The 23533-nt window shown below is 35.0% G+C and overlaps 1 protein-coding gene across 8 annotated transcripts in view; it reads right to left on the reverse strand.

The window, feature by feature from the left end:
• Positions 1-5226: 5226 nt before the first annotated feature.
• RIMKLB (ribosomal modification protein rimK like family member B) overlaps positions 5227-23533 on the reverse strand; it is an 85582-nt gene continuing 67275 nt past the window's right edge. For 7 of the 8 annotated variants that reach the window (XM_074194411.1, XM_074194406.1, XM_074194409.1 and 4 more), the window contains exons 4-6: positions 20239-20325; positions 14439-14642; positions 5227-9759 (exon numbers count right to left, since the gene is read on the reverse strand). In XM_074194411.1, the coding sequence (XP_074050512.1) occupies positions 9296-9759; positions 14439-14642; positions 20239-20325 (755 nt within the window). In that variant the 3' untranslated portion in view covers positions 5227-9295. The remainder of the gene's footprint in view (positions 9760-14438; positions 14643-20238; positions 20326-23533) is intronic. The other variant, XR_012470171.1, reaches the window with a different exon arrangement.

A 23533-nucleotide genomic window follows, 5' to 3' on the forward strand; every position in this document is an offset into this window, starting at 1 on the left:
ACAAGTATACCATAGATTTTTCTAATCAACAGATATGACATTGAAAAAAGATGACCCCTCCCCCAATCTGTCTTAATAAGCAGCTTATTTGTAAAGCCTTCTCAGACCTTTATAGGATTTATAAGGATTAACTGTAGAAGTTTTCTGTACCATCTGAACTTACAAAGCAATGTGATACAGTGCAAAGAGAAGTAACTTGGACTTAAAGAGGCTTATAGCTCTGCCACTTTCTACTCTTGTGACTCACAATTTCTCTGGGTCTTAGGATTCCTCATTTGTAAAATAAAGAGAATCTAAAACCTATGATCATTTTACTACAATGCATTGGGAAAATAAGACCCTAAAAAGTCACAGAGTTTGGTACTTCTGAAGCTATAGAGTCTAACTAGAGTAGTCATCTAGCGTTTGATTAAAGTTCTCAAGTTAGGGAAAATCTATTACTTCCTAGAGTATTCTATTTTATTTTCAGATAGCTCTAATTCTTAGATCAGCTTTTCTTTATATTAAACCTAAACCTGTATCTGCAACTTTTAGTTACTATATCCAGTTCTGTTCTGTGAGGTCAAACAGAACAATTTTTCTCTTTCAACTCATTTCTATATAAAATGAGTTGCCTTCCTCTTACTCCTTTTCAGTTCATTAATATATGGCTCATTTACAAATGAGCTTTTCAGCTCATTAATAAATGCTCTTTGTAAAACATGATACTAAGAATAGAACACAATAATCTTTTTTTTTTTTTTTTTTTTAGGTTTTTGCAAGGCAAATGGTGTTAAGTAGCTTGCCCAAGGCCACACAGCTAGGTAATTATTAAGTGTCTGAGACCGGATTTGAACCCAGGTACTTCTGACTCCAAGGCTGGTGCCTTATCCACTACGCCACCTAGCCACCCCTAGAACACAATAATCTTGATGTGATCAACCAGGGCAAAATAAAAGGGAATCCTGGATCCTGTTTTTTTTTTTTTTTTTTGTCAAGGCAGTGGGGGCTTGCCCAATGCCACATAGCTAGGTAATTATTAAATGTCTGAGGCCGGATTTGAACTCAGCTACTCCTGACTCCAAGGCCAGTGTTCTATCCAACTGCACCACCTATTGCCCCAATCCTCTGCTCTCTTGAAAAAGTCAAAGAGAATTTTCTTGGCTGTCACATAATGCTAACTCATAATGAGTTTATAGAAATTTGTAAAGTGTATTAATACAGTGTCTGGCAGACAAGGGGTATAAGAATCACTGGTGTTAAAACAATCACATGGGAATACATAAAAGTTGGGGAAAAGAACACAAGCAGAAAATAACAGGCAAAGAATGAGAAATGGATACAGTGTGAGGCACAGACACTGAGATGGAGTCACAATGTTAAAAATACAGATGGAGGGAGAAAGAAGCATAGATTCAATAACATCCAAAAAGGTAGTGAGAGAGAGAGAGAGAGAGAGAGAGAGAGAGAGAGAGAGAGAGAGAAAAGTTACCTTTTTTAATCTAATTTAAAAGTTAGCACATTTTTGCATAAAAGCTATTTGTCACGATCACATTTGCATAATCTCAAAAGACAATCTTGTTATCCCTTTCTTGGTTCTGTTCTCAATCTCATACCTGCCTCCCCTTCTCCCCCAGAACAATAATAATGACAAGGGCAGGATCAGGAAGATGGTAAAGAGGAGGTAAGGCAACCTGTTATATTTTAGAAATTAGTCAAAACCATCTTTAGTTTACTCTTTACCCAGATTTTTAAAAAACCTAGATAGATAGTAGATAGGGATATGCATTCCAACATTAAATATGTTGAATTGCCCATCATAGTTAATAAATTACATGTATGAGCAGAGATTTAGGGTTGGAAGGAACCTCTCATTTTATTGCTAAGGAGACTAAGATCCCAGAAAGGTTGGGTAAAAATCACAAGGGGAGTAAATGGAAAAGCTGGGTTCTGAACCCAGATATTCCAGTTCCAAATCCAACTCTCACTTCATGTCACAACCCTGCTACTTGAAGTGAAATTTTTTCTCAGTCTGTTCATTTATACAAGCTAAAAAAAGTTTTAACTACACATTGATGGGTAGAATATCTATGTGTTTGTATTTGTGTGTATCTAAGTATACCAAACATAAAAATAATTGTCTTATGCAATCCTTCTAAATTAATTTTTACTCTGCTAAGAGCCAAAAATTAACAAAAGAAAACTTACCACCCAGAATGTAAATCCCAGGAGCCTTAATCTCTCTTTCATCCTCTTTCCCCTTTGCTTTCATCTTCTATTTCATGTTTCACTTCCCCTCTGTATAATTTTCAGGTCACAATCACCAGTCTGAAGAAGTCCTTCTTCTACTGCAGCCACCTACCAGTTTATTACTCTGCTGCACCAGAAGGGTATACAGAAGAGATTTTGCTCAGTATCAGATCATTAACCAAACAGGGTTCCTTTGTAAAACATACTGTATTTGTGTCTTCCTACTATTTTTATATCCCTGGCTACCAAATATACGTATCACACATAGTAAGGTTATGATTAACTTTAAAAAAGCATGATGCTACACTGATAGAATTCCAAAATGAGAAGTAGAAATCTTGAGCCACTCAGTAATTACAATTCCTAAGAGAAATTTTTCTTTCTTCTTTTAAATAATTGGTTTGTTGAGAGCTATATCAAAATTTACTCTAGAGACATACACTTTAAAAACCTGAATTTGGTATTCCCAAAGCTCTGCAAAATTGCATTTCAGAGATTACCAAAATAGCAGTAGAATGAGTAGAAATTTAATTTGATTGTTTTTCTCAAACCTAATGGGGCTACAATCTTTTCAATGTTGTAGACTACTTAAAATCAGAAATATATACATGTAAATCAGACCTACATTTGAAATGAAACTTTTACATATGCAATATTATGATTTACTTGGAAACTGTTAATTATAGCTAGAAATTCTATTGGAGAAAATTATTGATACACATTTCCCCAAATGACATGAATATTACATACACTCCCCCAAAACCATCCCTCACATATATCAGAATGAAAAGAGGGAAAACATATATGTGTAAAAGAGATAAGAAAAAAAATTTTAACAAGCCTATAAAAAGTTTTGTTTTATTTTCCCACCACCATTTAGGAACATTATTATTTTTGTTGTTGTTATGCTAGCTACCAAGGTACTTAATTCCATAATCAAATGATGATCTTTAAAAATAATTTTCCCCTCCCCTCCCCTCCTCAACAACAAAAACAAACAAATAAATAAATAAAAAGAGAAGCCAGTCTGCCAACATTTAAGATGAACACTAGTCTAAGCACTGAATTCTGGTTTAACAGAGGGAATGAATTGATGTTCCATTTTCCTCCTCATTTATTTCCCAACTCTCAACCCCCATCCTTTGACCTCAGTATGCAGGGTGAGCCTGTGCAGAAGAGTTGGTGACATCAGGGCTTCGCCATTCCCATGGCTGCTCTCAAGAGGCCTGCTGTGCTTCTGGGAACTGGGGCACAGGGAAGTCTCTCTGACTGAAATCTAAAACAACATTTTGACCACCCACACCCCCATCCTTCATCTCAAATTTTAATGGTAGCCAGCAGGTTTTAAATGTCATATATCCAGATCAACTCTACCAATTATATATATATAAATATGGAGTAATCTACTTGAAATAATATCTCCAAAGACCTCTTAAACTACTACAACTCCTACCAAAATACAGTTGAGTCATTAAAAATAGGACATAAAGTGGAAGGACTCTGAAATTCTCTTTCTCTGACCCTTAGGGGTAATTTTATTGTATCATTAGTTGCTGTTCATCATAGTCAATTACAGACTAAGGCCATCTGGGCTCATTCCTTCTTAAGGTACCTCAAAGGTAATACTTCAAGGAGTGTAGTTCCCTTAACTTGGGATTCCTTCATTTATGAATTTCAATGAACTAAGAATGATATTACTGCCTCACAATTCTGGGTAGGACTGACCTCTATTTTAAGAGGAAGGTGAAACAGGATTAATGACTTTTCACACATGCAATAAGGTGCAAAGGGATGGCCAAATACATTTTCCCTAATTGATTTTTTACTAAAACTACTGCCTCTTTGGTTGTTGTGGGGTAGGGCGAAATCAATGTAGAAAAAAAAATCTTGAAAAGCAGTTATGTGATAAAAGGCTCATCAAATTGAGCTTAAAAAGGAAAATAGGGATTAATGCAATACAATAAACTCAGGAGTGGTCTAACTGAACTTGAGTTTTGTTCCTCATTTTTTGCCTCTTACCAGCAAGCATAAACTAAGTCAAACTTCATAACCACTATATATTTTTTTTGTCCCATCCCACTTCCCATTTACCCAAGCTACCTCCCCCAAATGCTGTGGTTTTTTTCCATCTTTATAGGAAATTAATTTTTCTTTGTTAACATGAATGCCAAAGAATAGCTTAGTACTGAAAGATTAGTACTTAAGTTACTTTGTAACTAGTTACTTTCTAATATCTTTCTATTTCTCAATATTCCTGTTGAGCTTTATAATGTCATAAAAATCAAAGTGCTAAAAGGACTAGCTAAATGCTAAGGTAAAAAGTGTAACATTTAGCCTAATTCCTAATTTTACCTTTTCAAAACTCTAGTTTTCCATACCTGTCAACTCTTAATTGATGTCTTTATACTGTGAGCTCACTGTGTACTTGGAACACCAACCCCTGCAAAAGCTTAAGCCAGAGTAGCACAATGGAAGAAACAAACAAACCCAAAACAAAAACAAAGCCAAAAAATTTCCCCCCCCACATTCTAAAATACCCAAATACAGACACATATGCAAAGAATAGAAATTTATCTATGCCTCTAAACAACCTCCCCCAAGAATGCTATGTGCTCATCCCAACCAGTTTCAAAGCTCACCCAAATGGGGAAATTAAATAAGAAATTTTAGAAGTATGTTTATGTACTTTTTTTCCCTAAATCAGATCAGAGTATCTATAAACCAAAATTTTTCTTAAAATGAAATGGGGAAGGGAAGAAGAGAAGGGAAAAGGGGAAAAGGGCAAGTTATAATACAGGCTGGTGATCAGAAGCAAGCAGAAAGAGTCAAATTACCTGCCAGCAGGCTGGGGCTCTGCATGGATCCAGGCTGCTGCATTTACCATTATACGAGCTGCATTATTGGGGGAAGGGAAGTTTAAAAAGGCATTGACCCCGAAAGTTCTCAAAACTTCTCACTCATCATCAGGAAGGGGGAAGGAGGAAATTTTTTTCTCTGGGTTTTTTTTTTTTTTTTGGCTCCGGAAAAGGCTGGCAAAGAACAGTAACAGTACAAACAGTTAGAATGTTTCTTTAAAAACAAAACAAAAACAAAAAATAAAACATTAAAGAAATAAAAAAGCCAAGTTTTCATTAATATTAAGAAAGTTTAACACTAAAGTTAGGCACCCTCCCCAAAACAGTATACCAACAGGACTTTGGTAAAAGAAATAAAATACCACACAAAAAAGCCCAAAACAAAATTAAAAGCATTTCAAGTCAAATCTGGAAAAGGACTAGGAGATTCCAACAGCAGATTTTTGTCTACTACTGAGACACTCCAAAATCCAAGCTTCAAAGACGCTTAACATACTTTAAATAAAACATTTATTTTTTTAAAAGAAAGAAAGAAAAAGGAGTGAATTTGGTTATAAATCCTGCAATATATTACTTCTTAAAATCCTAGAACAATGAAAACAAATTTTAAATAAAATAAAAAACAGTAGCAGCAGAGGTTACCTGTCTGAGCACCTACATTTCCTTAGGGAGGAGGGGATCGTGTCTCACCAGCCACATAGCCCATAAACCTTCTCAAAAAGAGTGAGCCAGGAAAAAAATAATGTAACACGAGATTTGATTTTACAGTCTCCCTACGCCCTCCCATAGCCCAAAACTGGGGTTTTACTCTTAATTGAGTAAAACAACTTTTTGTTTACCCTTTTTTTTTCCTTTTTTTTTTCATTGGGAAGAGTAGGGGAGTTGATTTGGAAAGTCAGTGATTTCACACGATGCCTTCTCAAAGTCTGATGGAGTGCTTGATGAAAGCATGTCTCTGGATTTTTTTCCCCAAAGACTCAAATGTTCCAAAGCTGTTTCTTGAGCAGATAGCATGCACACAAAGATTTCAAAGTTGGGTGGAGGAAAAGCCAGCAGAAATGATTAAGCAGCTTGTAAGCATCAAAAAATTTTTTAAAAATGGGGAAAAAATAAAATGGAACTGTCCATAACATGTGTGCATATGTATAGTCCAACTTCCATCATGTGCAAGATGAGGAAACGATCCAGAAAATAATTAAAAAAAAATACAGTATTAAAAAAAGGTACAAGTGTGACAAGCTACAAAGCTTTACAAACAATTCAAACTTTGACATGATTATAAGTTACACATATATTGACAGATACAGTTCTATCTCTCCAAACAATAAAGAGGTTTATACAAAAGGTATTACAAATACAAAAATAAACTTAGTTGTAACTTAAACATAAATATTTGCAAGTCTCATTTGGCTCTTTTAGTTGGACTTAACTTTTCTCTTACCTCTATTTAATGAAGAAATAGAGGAAAATAGCTAGACTTTACTGCTCTTTTCACTCTAATATGTGAACTTCCAAATTATAACAAGATTGTTGAATCTATATAGAGTTTAGAACAATGAAATTCTGTAAAATTAAATTTATCAAAGTATGAATAAACTAGTTATGAAATGACTCAGATATCTCTTCTTACTTTGCATGTAGATGATTTGCTATAAGTGTTTTAAGTGCAAATGACATTAATTTCCCCTATTCCCTCCCTTGCCAACACCATTAATCCTAAGGTTCTTTCCCTTTATTGTCAAAGGGAGAAAAAGCTTACTTGTACACATCTGTGTACACACACACAAACACATACACACACTCGCGTGTGCATGTGCATAAAGACACATTCCAAGTGTATCTGTCATATAGAGATGTTCTCTTCATGAAAACATTTGTGGTAAATGCAACTAAGTGCATGCTTCCTCTTTTCTTGATTTTTTTTCTTACTTCTCTTGAGCAAACAATGTATTGGAACCAACAAGGTAACAGAATTCAATTTAGAGTACCATCTGACATGTGATTATTTTCTGTTTATGGCTCAAAAGGTTATGAAGATATATAATGATTACTTTGCCTACAAGCCAAATTATTTGAATGTGATTTAGCATATCCTAAGTTCCATAATAAACCTAAAGATAGCACCCTCTACTATGAAGTCAGACACTGGCACAGGTAAGAGTTACTATTCTATTTATCAACAATTAACCTTCTATTGAATTTTAATATTATTTAATTCTATTTAAAAATCCATTTTTATTACATTCTTTTTTAAAATGAAAGAAAAAATCCTATACAAATAAGCATGATCAAGCCTCTGTTACAACAGGTTAATACTGATCTTTCTTTTTTATTGCCTTGAAGTCTCTCTAGTAGTATCCACGAGACTATGTTTAAAGTCCACAGCACTGGAGAAGCAAAGAACTGGCTCAAAGAAAAATTGCAGAGGACTGTAGGGGAGATGGTACTTGCTCTTTTAAGAATCCTGCGGAGATTGGCAGCATTTCCATTTCTCTCTCATACATACTCCAACACCTTTTTGGGATACCTGTATCCCTGTTCATTATTGTTGTTGATGTTTGTGTATATGTGTGTTTATGTGTGCTGACACCACTTTTAGTTTCAGGGCTTTACAGATTTAGTGGGCAAGGGAGAAAAAATAGCAGGGAAAGTTGATCATGTTATAAAGAGACCCAATTATAACTGACCCAATGCTGCAGTCTTCATTTTTCTTCTTCCCTCCCACTCTTCCCTCCAAACCCCATGAGTAGAAGGGGGAAAATGCCTGGCCAAGAGAGTGGACAAAAAGCATGTGGCCTTGAATAAACATACCCTGAAAAGTCAATAACTAAGGAAAGAAATCAACTGACACAAAATAACATATGCACAGACCTGGGAAGAATCTATTCCTCATTGTGGCTTCAAGTGGTTGTTCCCTCCCAACCCTCTTATAAGTCTAGTTCTTAAAACAACTTATATTTTGTCCCTTGAAATCAAAAGCTACATATCTCAATGTCAAGGTAAAAGAAAACAACCTCACTAGCCACCCCCTCCACAAACACACACACAAACACACACATACACACATACATGCCTCTTTCTAAAATGTGAATGCAAGTATATAATACCGGCATCAAAATATACTCAAGAGTTTAAAGCAGCTCTAATTTTCCCAAATTCAAATTATTTTTCTGTTCTCACCTTAATATACCCAACCACCATTGAAAGACAAAACAAAGGGGGGAAAAAGGAAAGGGAAAAAAAAGATAATAAAGATGCACAGGCTTCAATTCAGTGTCTTGTTAACAAAAGGTAGCGTTTTCTTCACTTTGGCCATTGTTAAAGATGCAGGCATAGAGCAGGGAATATTGGACTAGCATGTATTAAAAAAATGCAACATTAACATAGTATATATCTTCCAAAAGACTAAAACACTAACAAATACAAGGCAATGCACATATTTTTAAACTAGTGTAAGTTTTTCCACATTCGATTAAATGTTACTTTGTACACCAAACATTGCAACGCTGTTCATCTACCATTATGCAAACATGCCACTTCTGTCATTAAGAAATGTTTTTACAGATCACATCTATCTTGCCCTTCCATTCAATATGAAAGACAAAATGCAACCATAAAATATAAAGCACCCATATTAAGACTGTTCTGAAAGATTTGTAAAGGCAAATAATTTGATACTGAAATGGCAGAAATTTCAGCTTTGTATATTAAAAGGTTTAATTTTGGATGTTTCCTCTCACCCATTTCTAATAAATGATCTCAAGAGAGGGGAATTATGATTTGCAGTAGTGTTGACTTTTTAAACACAAAAGATATAAGGAGCTATGCAAGAATCGTATATCCCCTCTTCTGTGGCTCTAAAGTACATTCATTTAGAAGGTTATTTTAAAAGGTAACAATAGTAAAGAAATTATCTATTTGAGCCTGAGATCTTACACCCACCTTTCTGCCTTATTCATATAGTAAAATTCCATTTAATGGTTCTGCCGTATTAAAAAATGGAGGATAGCAGTGACCAAAAAACATAGGTTTTTCCTTTTCTCTCTGTTCTCTTATCTAACTTGGCTCAGTTTCCCCTCCAGCTCCCTGAGCTTCTCTCATAAACAGCATTGCAAGTTGGTTTCAAAAAAGGAAGGAAAAAAAGGAAAAAAAAAGAGAAAGAGAGAGAAAGATTTACAAGGGCTTTGTTCGTTAATTATTTACAGGTGGAGTCACTCCACCAGGAGTTTTATTTCATTGGCTAGCAGCTGGTTCATGTTGAACAGGCCCCCTGGGAGCTTGGTGAGTAGCTCCCTCTCCGTGGTTTCAGGGTCGCTGTCGACAGAGCTGGAGCTTGCGCTCATGTTGTCGACAGCAGTGCTGGCTGGGGGGCCCAGCTCTGGCTCACTAGTCTCGCTGGCCGTGGACACCACGGAGAGCAGGGACATGCGCCGTGTGAGCCGGCCAGGGGGCAGGAGGGAGGTGGCATAGTCCGCTATCATACCAGCTACGTCTAGATTACAAGCCTTATCAAAGGCGATGAAACCTACATTTGCATTGGCCTCGCAGACGCAGAATGAGCCGTCATCTTTCATCAGTAGGTCAATGCCGCACACATCCATTCCCAAGATGTTTGACACCTGAATGGCAAGCTGTTTTCCTTGTTCACTCAGTGAGCACATCATTCCCACACCACCTAAGAAAGGCAAAGTCACATAGGTAGATATAACATGATTTAATTTTCTCAAATAAATAGAATAGATTACTTACAGAATTTCTATATTTCTTGATATTACTAGTCTTCTTGATTCTTTACAGTCAAATTAAGCCAAATGGGTCCTAGCTCCCATTCTTTTTTTTTTAAGTGACATGCCTAGGGTCACTCAACTACTGTGTCTGAAGTTGGATTAAACTCAGGTCCTCCTGACTCAAGGGCTGGGCTGGTACCATATCCACTGTGCCACCTAGCTTCCCCTTTTTTATTTTCAAAAGACAGAAAACTGGGAATGATCACCTAGCCCAATCTTCTAGAACAAAGGAGTGAAGCCCCCCAAAAGTCACATTGTGTTCTATTTTATTTTTAAATCCTTTCTTTTGTCACATAGCAAATCATACTTGATAGCTCAGCAGGAAATTCTATTGATATCTATATCTTCTAAGTACTGTTTTACTGTCTCTTGATTGAAATATAGATGTCTATTCGAGGAATGAGCCACCATTTTAAATATTGAATGTAGTTACGCTTTTGTTCATATAAGCACTATAATAAAGATAACAATAACAACAAAAATAATTAAATAATTAACATTTACATAATGTTTACTATATGCTAAACATTTTACAATTATCTCATTAGGTGCTGTTATTATCCCCATTTTACAGATAAAGAAATTGAAACAGATAGGAGTGAAATAAATTGTCTAGGGTCATGGAACTAATATAAGTATCTTAAGGATGGATTTGAAGTCAGAACTTTCTGACATTATCCCCTCCATGATTTAGCTACCTTAGGGATGGAAAGTCATGTATAGGGAAAAATAAGCACAACATTTTGGCTGGAATATGAAGAATTTGGAATATGAAGAGTTTTAAGACAGAATAATGTTTTGACCAAAGCTAGAACCATATTGTATAGGACTTTATATACTAAATGAAAAAACTTTTATTTTTATATTAGTGGTAAAATAGGAAGAATGAAGCTTCTCAACTGGCAATGACAAGGGCAAATCTCCATTTTCAGAATACAGCTGGTTCTTCATTTAAGTAGACCATTCTGTAATCTGTACATAAAGTGATTTTTATGTACTGTGAATTTGGTTGTAGGCATGGAAACAGGAGGGGAAAAAGGAAGAATGAAGAGAACTGCCTGCCCATTGAGGGGACTAGGATATGGTTTGAAGACATGTGGGGACTAGAGACAGAAGAGGAGGAACACTCAAGGACTTGACTGGAACCAAAAGGAAGAACAAGGGGGAAAGACATTTGGAGTCAGACATAGACAGACACATGAAAGGAGAGGCAACCCTTGGAACCTGGGACCTGGAGACAGATATGTGATACTGTGCATGGACAAAGTGAATCAAGCCCCATCCCCAAACTAGCAGCATCAGTCTCTCCATGTGTCAATTCTTCTGCTTTCACTTAAATGGTTTTTGGGATTTTTTTTGGTAGGAGGGGTGAGAGGCAGTAGAGGTGCCAAGCCAATGGGCAGAGAGAGAGAGCAAGAGGGCACAGTAAAGTTAAACGGGGTTTTTTGGGGAATGCAAATTTCTTTCAGAAATCTTTATGTAAAGTTGAATTCACAAATGTAAATTTACATAAAGAACTATCAATTTGGCAGCTATGTAAAATATGACTGAAGAAGGGAAAAGATAGGAAATTAATTAGAAAGTCTAGGATAAAGATGATATGTGTGAGCATGGGGCTAGGGTGGCAACAATGTGGATAGAGAGAAGGGGCAGATAAAAGGGATGTTGTAGAGACAGACAGATGAAACTGACTGGATTTGGTGATTAGAAAAGTCAAATTTGGAAACCTGGATAACTAGAAGTAATAAGGTACTCCCAACAGAAGTAGGGAAGTTTGGAGTAGGACATGTTTAATGAAAAAGATAAGTAAACCTACATTAAAAAATATGAGTCGGGGCGGCTAAGTGGTGCAGTGGATAGAGCACTGGCCCTGGAGTCAGGAGGACCTGAGTTCAAATCTGACCTCAGACACTTAATAATTACCTAGTTGTGTGGCCTTGGGCAAGCCACTTAACCCCATTGCCTTGCAAAAAAACTAAAAAAAAAAAATGAGTCAGTTAATAAAATTTAATTCACTGAAGACTTTTGGGACACATTGAACATATAGTAGTTCTTGGTGGTAACAAAGAACTGGAAATTAAGGGGGGGTATTTACTCTCAGTTGAGAAATGGCTGATCAAATAAAAAATCTATGAATATAATAGATTATTACTATGCTATAAAAAATAATGAGCAGGACTGATTCAGAAAAACCTGAAAGATTTGTGTGAACTGATGCAGACTGAAGTGAACAAAATCAGGAGAACAGTTTATATAATAATACAACATTATAAAGACAAATAACTTTGAAAGATTTTTAAAATGATCAACATAATATAATGATCAACCACAATTTCAGAGGACTGATGATGAAACAAGCAACTCAATCTCCTGAAAAAGTGGTGATGGAGTCAAGTTATATTTTGGATATGGCCAATATAAGAATTCATTTTCCTTCACTACACATATTCTTTTCTATTTTTTAATGGGGGAAGGTGCAACAGAGAGAAAATAAATTTTTGCTAATTGAAAAATAAAAATAAAAAAAGTATAATGGATTCCCTTTTGGATATGTTCAATTTGTATGTATAGTAGGAGAAGGTATGGTATGATATAGTAGCAGAAGCATGGTGATATCTGTCTACTGCCCCAGAAAAAAGGCACCAGATATGCAAATGTGAGTCATATTTTCCTCAGGAAAAAAAAAAGAGCAGCTTAGGTGGCAGAGTCAGAAGGACCTGAATTCAAAATTGGCCTCAGACATTTAATAATTCCCTAGCTGTGAGACCTGGGACAAGTCACTTAACCCCAATGCCTTGGAAAAAAAAAAAAGGAGGCTGAGTTAAATGACTGCCCCAGCCAATTCTAAATCTAAAGCCTATGATCCTATTCCAAAAACAAAAGCTTAATCTAGCCAAGATTAGTATGTATACATAATGTTCAACAAATATAGTTATCTACAAAACACCCAGGTATAATTTAAATTTATGGCATGAGCTGTGATTTTATTGGTATGGATACCAATGCAGATAAGCTACTTCTTTTGAACTCCTAGTTTGAGAACTGCACAGAGCACTGAGAGGTACAATGTTGACTCAGAGTCATGCACAGCAAGGATGTATCACTAACAGGACTTGAACTCAGGTCTTCCTCATTCTGAGACAAATTCTCTAGTCAGTCAGTAAACATTTCTGAAGTACATACTATTTGCCAGGCATTATGTTGTAGTGCTGGGGATACAAAAAGAAAAAAAAAAAAACAGTCCCTACCCTCAAGGAGTTCAAAATCTAATTTTAATACTCTGTTTTTTTGTAATTGAACATATAGCCTTGACATTAAAAATGAATGCCCTCTACTTCAGAATAATCTACACGAGCATGTATAATAGAAAGAACTCTGAATTTGCAATCTCGAGGAGCTAGATCCAAATTTCAATTCAGCATTTCTCTGCTTGTGTAAACTCAGATACATCCTGATAAAAATGAAGGATTTTGATCATGTAATCTCTAAGGTCATTTTGAACTATAAATCCAATATATAATATATAATATATAAATATATAAATATATATATATATATATATATATAAAATCCATTATGTAAGTGATGTACTCATATATATGGGGCACAAAAAATACTTTTCCCCCAAATGCTCCTGATCAGGGCAAAGTTGCAGAGTTGCCTCCCCTCACTCTTCCTCCTTCCTATGAATCCATAAGACAACACACCTATTAAGGTGAATGAGTTAGGGACTAAAGATAAAATTTAATTCACTGAAGCCTTTTGGGACACACTGAACATATAGTAGTTCTTGGTGGTAACAAAGAACTGGAAATTAAGGAGGGTATTTACTCTCAGTTGAGAAATGGCTGATCAAATAAAAAAAATCTATGAATACAATAGATTGTTACTATGCTATAAAAAATATTGGAGCTTGTCAGCTCCACTGTAATGTTTGACTTGAAGGAAAGGTTGAAAAGTCTAGTTGAAATATTTGTGATATTGTTTACAAATTGGAAATGGAAAGAGAACTTGTTGAGTGAACATTTCCACTGCTCCAAAAATAATTGGAAAGAAATACCCTACTTAATAGCAGGTTTATAGTACCACCTTCATATTTAGGATCCTAGATCCTAGAATCTATAGCTAAGTTGAAAGATATTAAAGGTATCATGGGGGGCGGCTAGGTGGCATAGTGGATAAAGTACTGGCCTTGGAGTCAGGAGTACCTGGGTTCAAATCCGGTCTCAGACACTTAATAATTACCTAGCTGTGTGGCCTTGGGCAAGCCACTTAACCCCATTTGCCTTGCAAAAATCTAAAAAAACAAAAGGAAAAAAAAGGTATCATCGAATCCAACTCCCTTACTTACAAATGAAGAAGCTGAGACTCAATGGGGTTGAGTACTTGTCCAAGGTTACATAGCTATTAAAGCAGGATGTGAGCCCAGGTCCTCTGAATCTATATCATGTAGTCTTTCTAACTAACAACATTATTATTTATACCTTACAGGGAAAAAAATATTGCTTTGAACAAGGGCCCATTGGACCAGTTATACTACCCACTGATGTGTCATGCATGCTTATACCTAGTGAGCAGTTACTTTGCATCCTTCCATCAGTTGAGCAGCGCAGCATAGTGCCGACTACGCGGCCTCCCACCACAATTACACGCACATCTCGGCCATGGGATTCCTTTACATACTTCTGGAATAGGTATGGAGCTTCATGGCGAATAAGATGGCTTAGGTCAGCCAAGTGATGCTTATCTCGAGCCAGGAAAACAGCTTTACCTTTAGATAAGGAAAAAAGAGAGGTGCTAAAAGTAATTGTATTGTGGACAACTGATAATTACTTTTGTCTCTTTATTTTGACACCCTCCTCTCCAATACCTAAGTTTTAAAACACCATAATATTTAAATGAATATCTTGAATTTTTTCACAATGCATTATGATAATTTAAAATCTGATAAGTAATACTCTGCTTAATAGGATATCAGGAAAAGATAAAGGATACATTTCCATTTCACTTTGACTATGTTAGCAAATTGTCTGAGAGTAATGATGATAATAAAAATTGGCTTACATTTTATTTATTATTTTTAAAGAAGGAAAACACTTGAGTCTTAGTTTTAAAAAATAATGATCTAAGGATTCCAGATGATCTTGCAGAATTTGCTTTCTTTGAAACCTAACTTCTAAAAAGAGACTATGAGATGCTTCCTATCCTAGGTTTCTATTTTGGATCCTATCCTTTCCTCCTCCACTACTGCTTCAAAGCCATCTGAAAACATTTCTGTCACAACAGCCTTCATTTCACATTTTTTGGTATCTTTGGTAGGCAGAAGGTTTGGTAAGTATAGGTTTCTTTACTAAAAACAATCAGGGATAACATGATCTCTCAAAAAGGTATATTTTGATTCCTTCAATAATACAATCAAAATAACTGTTACGATAGCTTTTAGCTATCATAGCTTTTAGCCTTCAGAGAAAAGACCTGATTAACTTGGCAGGTTTACCTCTATAGCTATCTCCCTTACTCTAATTCCATTTAGCCACTTCCTAATTTACAAAAGATTGTGCTCCAAAATTTTATTTATAAAATGGCTATTTAGAACTATAAATGCAATTTTCCATATTAGTAATATAAATAAATGGTTTAAGTTAATTTATGAAATATAAAACATTTAGCTTGTTGCAGAATAGAATGTGAAAAGAGCCTCAGGTTCATGTAAACGGCTGAATTGACAAGGTAGATCAACTCCCAGACAGGCTTTACTTAACCTAACTCAAAACATAAAAGGACATATATCAGAGCGCATTGAATAAGCAAGACAAAGGACTCTTTTCTTCATGAGAATTAAGTTCCATTTGGATCAGTACTTTCACTACTTAAATTCTTTAACACTCTAAAGATAACTTAAAAGCATTTGTAATGGGGTCAGTCTGCATAAAGACTGGCTGGTAATTATCATTATGAAAAGCAGTGAATTCCAATCCAACCTGTATTTGGAAGCATCTACTATGTATAAGGCATTAGGGATATTGACAAAGTGTTGAAATTACACTAAGTTAAATAGATAATATCTATGATAATGGAGGGAGGAGATCAAGCATATTAATAACTAGAAGGATCAGAATAGGTTTACTTTGGGTTAGGCATGCTTGTCAAGGGGACAAACTTCTTTGTATGGGGATTATTTGGTAAATATTATACAAATTATCCTACTGAAATATTACGAAAGTAGTAGTTGTGAAAAAAAGAAAAAAGAACAGGGTAAAGTGAAAAAGGTAGGAGTGTTACAGTACTAAGTCAATGAGTCTGGGATTCAAAACCCTTTCCATAACAAGCTAGGGGAAAAAAAAATCAGTGACCAATATTCAGTGAAGGTCGGGCTAATTATCTTTGCAATAACCAGAAACTCTGAATTGATTTCCAATTAGTGAAGTTACAAAATCTTTGGTGTACTACTGAAGAAACATATCCCATCCTTACCAAATGTGCCTTAATTCTATTCCCAACAATTTTTGTGAAAATTCTATTTATAATAACTTATCTTTGTGAAATCAGAAACAAAATGGAAGCTAAACATATTATGCAGGTATCTCTTTTTATTTTATTTTATTTTTTAAGGTTTTTACAAGGCAAATGGGGTTAAGTGGCTTGCCCAAGGCCACACAGCTAGGTAATTATTAAGTGTCTGAGACCAGATTTGAACCCAGGTACTCCTGACTCCAGGGCATCCACTATGCCACCTAGCTGCCCCCAGGTATCTCTTTTTAAAACTACAAAGAATAAACTTGATAGGGATAAGAAGCAGAATTAAGGGCTCAATTGATTTGTGTTCTGATAAACATTTAAAAATTTTATATGGTAAGAAAATATATTCTCTAGTACAATAAACATTTATTAAGCACTTACTATGTGTCTGGCACTGTGCTAAGTACTGTAAATACAAGAAGGCTTGGCTCTCAAGGAGATACAAGATACAATCTAATGGGGAGACAACACACAACAGGAAACAAAGTGGGGATACAGGGATAAGAGGGAATACAAACCTTAACAGTGTAGCTGGCAGGAAATGAAGAATTGGGTGGGTTTCTGAGGCTCTTTTGGGGATATGGAAGAAGTCATTTATTTTATTTTTTTGCGAGGCAAATGGGGTTAAGTGGCTTGCCCAAGGCCACACAGCTAGGTAATTATTAAGTGTCTGAGACTGGATTTGAACCCAGGTACTCCTGACTCCAGGGCCGGTGCTGATCCAATGCACCACCTAGTCGCCCTGAGAAGTCATTTATTAAACAGAATTTTATTTAAGGAAGAAATTAATCTATTTTATTTCTTACATGCATATGGCATGCTATACCCTAGAATTAGGTTCCTTTCATGTTGAATATGAAGTATGATGATGTTTATTGAAAGGCAAGGGATATATATAGTTTTTGTAAACCCTTAGCATGGATCATGGCATCTGACCCAAACCTTGAAGAAAACTAAAGATTCTAAGAGAAAGAAGAAGGGAGAATATTTTAGGCATGAGGGAAAACTAATAAGAGACCCGAAGGCAGGAGTTGTAATGCTAAATTCTGACTATTTGAACTAATTTGACTGAAACAGTGATTCTTACCTAGTGATCAATGAATCTCTGGGGGATTTGTAACAAAGGCCCAAGGAATTCACACTAAAAATTCTTTAATGGCACCTTAAAACAGTTAATAATTTGCACTATTATGTTAGAAACATACTTTTCTCTATGACAGTAAGCATGGGCATTTTTGAAGCATTCCTCGTTTATTTCTATAGACATTTGAAAATGTCATGATCTTAAGTACATTCAATTTAGTGCTTTACTTTTATCAGATCAAAATCTGACTAAGCAGAAGCTCTTGTAGATTCTCAATCTGTCATCATATTATTTCCAAACTGCCAGAAGGAATCAGTGCAAACTGACTGGCATTCACATATCCTCATTTGCAAGAGAGGTTGCAAAAGACTCCTATCATAAGTCCACTACAAATTTGTGTGAGAAAGCATTTTCATTTTATTCTTGTTTTAAATCAAAATGTAGAAATAACTTGATGTGGAACAAAATGTAGGACTATGTTTACCAGCTACTGAGTCAAATATTGCAAATTTTTGTTCAAATAAAAAAGTTTAACATCAAAATTAAATTGCTATATGATTATTAAATTAAGCACTTTCTAAGATGTTAACTTATTGCTAAAACTTGTAGAACAAAAAAAATTAATATGAAGTCCTACAGATAATGTGAGTATATAAGATCTTGCTGGATTATTTCACAATGTTACAATAAAATATTTCTAGCAATCATGTTAAGTTTTAATTTTTCAAGTTTAATAAGCAAAATATAATTTTAAATTATAAGATTATAATATAAATTTTAATTTAAAACATTTTAGAGTCTGAGCCAAAAATTCCACCAGAGTTATTGAAACAAATTAATGAATCCAAAAAATTATTATGACCATCATAATAAATTACATGTTGTTTTTGTTAAAGGGGAACATTGGAACAAACCCCCAAAACATTAGGAACCAACAGACTATGACATCAATTAACTGAGTAAAAGACAAAAACATGACATAAGCCTGGACAAGGCCAGACTCTGAAGGTTTTTAGATGCCAAGCTGAAGAATTTAAATTTCATCTTAAATAGGCTGTCACAGAAAGTTACTGAGTAGGAAGATAAATAAGTTATGCTTTAGATTATTTTGGTATCTGTGTACAGGATAAGACTTTTTATAACAAACCAAAGTCTGTTCTTGACAATTTCTTTTATCAAATGACTAACAGGCAAAAACAAAAAGAATACTTTTAAAATTTTATCTATTATATGTATATACTATAAAATATTTTTCTGATCAATTTTGTTTTTCAAGCACCTTGATTAAATGTAAGCAAGCTTCACTGCAACATCACTTAAGTCAGTCATTCAAGGCCTAAAGTGGATTGTATGAGATGATTTAAATTAATGTGGTAGCTCTAGAGGCACACCTGAACTTCAATCTGTTAACCACCACCATATGTACTGTTTACAGAACAAGTGAAACTCTTAAAAACCTAACTGCCCATTAAAACTTTTTTCTTAACATTGCATTCCCAGTACCAGTTAGATTTAGACAGGGTATGCATGTGTTATCAGCTAATTTTTTAAAGAGTAAGTTTAAATCTTACTCAATTCTAATAAATGTCATTAAGGATACACTATATGACAGAAAGTAAGCTAGATGTGGGAATATTTAGAGCTTGTAATCTAGTAGAGAAGATCTAATCTAAAAGCAAGGAGCAGATGGTGAACTGTTGGATAAAATACTGGGCTTCAAGACAGGAAAACTCCAGGAAGACTTAAATACCATCTCTGACACTAGCTATAGAACCTTGGATAAGTCATTTAACATAGGTTGTCTCAGTCTTCCCAAATGGAAAGAGGGGATAATAATAATAATAATAATAATAATAATAATAATAATAATAGTAGTAGTAGTAGTAATAATAATAATAATAATAATAATAATAATAGCAACTCCCTCCCCAGATTGATTTGAGGATCATATGACTAGAAGTTGAATCAGACTGGGGAGCTCAGACTGACTTTTCCTATGAAGTTATCTGAGAAATGAGCTTTTTGTCATTAGATCTGTGCATTAAGAAAGACTGAGTGTGAGAGACAGAAGCAGGAAAAGATAGAGTGGAAGCAGGCAGGCTACCAGAGTAGTCCAGGAAAAGCAACGTGAATTTGAATTAGTGTAACAACACTGGGAATAAAAGTAGGGAATGATTCTGAGAGGAAAATGAAGGAAAAATACCAGGACAACTGGCTGTCTATGGAAGTCTCACCACTGTCTCACCCCCCCCCCCTCCACTTTCCAGTTCTCCAAGTATCTTCCCTTTAGAAAGCATAGGTAGCTTGAAGGCAGGGATTGTTTTACCTATTTTATTTGTATCCCTAGTGCTTTTGCACAGTACCTAATACACAGTAAAGGCTGAATAAATATTCTTCTTCTCATCTAATTTTTGACTTTAATATTAGATTTGAAAGTACTAGGATAAATGAATGTTTCTCCTTCCTCTAGACCTGAGCTCTGTATACCTCATTCCTGTTTCAAAGTAGTTCCATGAAAATAATCATCATAGTACCTATTGCTATTATGGCTGTCTAATGGATATTCCAATTTCCAACTGTTCCCTTCTTGACTTGATTCAAAGATTTCTTACTAATATGATCTAATCAGTATCCAGGAACATTCAGATCCATAAAGAAAATATTACTTCTTCCATTTGAGCAAGAAAAAAAATCTGTTCTAAAAACCCATCCTCTTTACTTTCCCTTTGTGAACCATTTGTGTCTGTGTCCCAGTTATACACACCTCTATGACCCCGTGTATTCTTCACGACCATTGGGAATTCCAATACTTCTGCTTCATCAATCATTTTAGCAAAATTTTCATGACCACCTGTTTAATAAAAGAAAGAAAAAATATAAAAAGAAATGTTTCATGATTGTTTTCTTCTATACCACAGAAGCAAAAGATCAAAGAGAAAATCTACTTGGACAATCAAAGGCCTAGAACAAATTTTTAGGAAGAAAATAAACTCTGGAGAAGTAAAGATTAATTTTAGTTCCAAACTACTTATATATTTTAGGCTAGATGAGAAATCTTAAGTCCCCTACATACTTATCAATACCTTTCCTGGAGTATGGACATTTCGACAAACTACTGAATACCTACAATCTCTATCTCTGCTCTCAGGTTTCCATAGGATGCCACATTTTTAAAATTCTCTCATCACCCATAACTATGCCACTTCCAAAATTTTCCAACTCCAAAATTATCATAACTTCTTATCCTTTCATTTTTCCTTCTTTTCCCAGACCATAAATTAGATCTAGCCTCACTTTCCTCTTTGTATATTCTTGTATAACTATACTTATAGCTAACCAGTTTAATTGTATATTTTACTCCATCCATTAATTATTTGCTCCCTTATCATGTCACCATTCAGCTCTGTTAACTGTAAGATAGGATATCCCCCACTATCATTATTCTTTCATGACAAATATCATTGGAAGAAATGATTAGCAACTGTGTTATCTGTGTCCATTAAAAATTCATGTTATCTCATTTCAAATGGTACTTTACTATATAACAAGGCATTCAGAACTGTCTTACTAGTGGTCTGAATGTAGACCAGGAAGGTTTTTGCTAAAAGGTTATTTCTTCTCTAGAACCAAAGAATGTCAGAGCTCAAAGAAAACTTAATTATACTTAGTTCAACCTCTTCCTTTTACTAATGAAAACTGACAGTTCTCCGGACTCAGACTGTTGCTTTCATTCTACTAGTTTCTTTAAAACAAAAATACTTCTATTTTCATTCCAGGTATAATTTGAAGTGGTTACTGAAGTTGAGGTTCTTATGTCTTTTCACCCATGTGAAAAAGTTGAACTTTCCAACAAAACTGACCTAACATCATTTCTTAAAGCTGAAAAGAATAATAAAAATAACTAGCATGAAAGTTTATAAATTTACATACAATTCAGGAGGGAAAAAGCTCTAGATTTTATGGAAGCCAGGAGTCCTATATTCACAGATTTTTAATCTAAAAGTCACTGTACAGATAAATTAGTCCAATTCTCAACCTCACCCTCATTTTACATATGAGAAACTAAGGCTCAGAGATGAAAATTACTTACTCAAGATTACAAACCAGAGAAATGCAAAACTAAAATTGGAAATCAGTATAGTGTACATTTAACTATACTGACTCAAACCCATTAATTAGGCATTATTTTAACATCTCCTTGTTTATCTTGGGCATCACAGAAAATAAAGAGTTGGAAGAGCTTCACAGGATCAGAAAATTAGAGGTTTAGACCTACAAGTGAGCAAGCCAACTTTAACCTCAATGCCTTGCAAAAACCTAAAAAAGAAATCATTTAGTCCAAGTTCATTTTAAAGATGAGGAGACTGAAGTTTGTGAATAGCCCAAGGTCACATTGGTATTAAAAACAGAAGAATCAGGATTCAAAACCAGGAACTCACTACAAATCCAGAACTATTTGTACTGTACCACAGGCAGTCTTACCCCATCTGAACAAGAAGCTCCCCTACAAGATGTGATTCAGATTGTTTGAATTCTATCCCCCATTGAGAGAGAAGTCACTATAATTCAAGATTGCTCTTGTACTTTTGCACAGAGCCAAGTGTTAGAAGTTTCCCCTAGATTAAGCCTAAACTGATCTTTTTAACTTCTAACACATTGTTCTTAATTCTGCCTTCTGGGGTCAAATAGGCTAAGTTAGATTGCTGTTCCACAATGAACAATCAAATACCTGAAGATAGCTACCAAGTCTCTTCTAAAACTCTTCTCTAGGTTAAACATTCTCAGGTTCTTTAACTTATGCTCATATGACATGATATTTAAGATTCTTCATCATTCTAATCACTCTTTAGTATATTCAAGTATATTAATCCTTCCTAAAATGTTATGCTAAGAGCAAAATATAATGTAACAATTATTTCTTTCTCAACATCATTATCTTTTGGTTCTCAGCTACCTAAACATATACATTTTGGTCTTCCTATCACTTTATTTGTTTTTAGATTTTTTTTTTTTTGGAAGGCAAATGGGGTTAAGTGGCGTGCCCAAGGCCACACAGCTAGGTAATTATTAAGTGTCTGAGGCCAGATTTGAACTCAGGTACTCCTGACTCCAGGGCAGGTGCTCTATCCACTACATCACCTAGCCACCCCAACTTCTGTGTATTCTTAGACAAAATTCTTTATCTAAGATATTAAGACAGTTTTCCATGATAATTTCCTGAAAGATATTTTCCAGGCTTTTTTCTTTTTTGATCTAGGTTTTCAGATAGACTAATACTTCATAAATTATCTCTCTTGGATCTGTTTTCCAAGTCTTTTATTCTAAAAGGCATTTTACATTTCTATTTTTTTCAGCCTTTTGATTTTATTTGATGGCATCTTGGTGTTTCATAGAGGCATTAGTTGCCCAATTCTAATTTTTAGGGCTTTGTTTTCTTCAGTCAGCTTTCAGGTTTCCTTTTCCAGTTGGCTAATTTTACTTTTTGATGAGTTATATTCTTTTTTCTGTTGGTCATTTTTACTTTGAAAGGAGCCGATTTCTTCAGTTAAATTTTTCATAACTCTTCTGAATAGCTCTCATTTCTTTCTTTCTCTCTTCTTTGGTTTTTAGTATCCTTTTTTTAAGGTTTTTGCAAGGCAAATGGGGTTAAGTGGCTTGCCCAAGGTCATACAACTAGGTAATTATTAAGTCTGAGGCAGAATTTGAACTCAGGTACTCCTGACTCCAGGGCCGGTGGCTCTATCCACTGCGCCACCTAGCCACCCCGGTTTTTAGTATCTTTTTAAAAAAACTCTTTCATAAGGTTTTGGATTTGAAACCAATTCATTAACTCCTCTGAGACTTCCTATGTAGGTAATCTATCACTACTTTCTTCTGAGATGGCATTTTTATCTCTATCTGAACAGTAGCTTAATGTGATTAGCACTTTTTTGTTTTTGCTCATTTTGATAAAAGAACTCTGCCTTTAGTATACAGGGAATATAGGCCCAAGTTTTTTGTGCTGGGGCTGAGATTTGATCTCTGGTTTATCACTTGCCAAGGTGTTGCCTGTACTGTAG

Source organism: Macrotis lagotis, chromosome 7 (assembly GCF_037893015.1).
Source record: "Macrotis lagotis isolate mMagLag1 chromosome 7, bilby.v1.9.chrom.fasta, whole genome shotgun sequence".
In the NCBI taxonomy this organism is placed as follows: domain Eukaryota; kingdom Metazoa; phylum Chordata; class Mammalia; order Peramelemorphia; family Peramelidae; genus Macrotis; species Macrotis lagotis.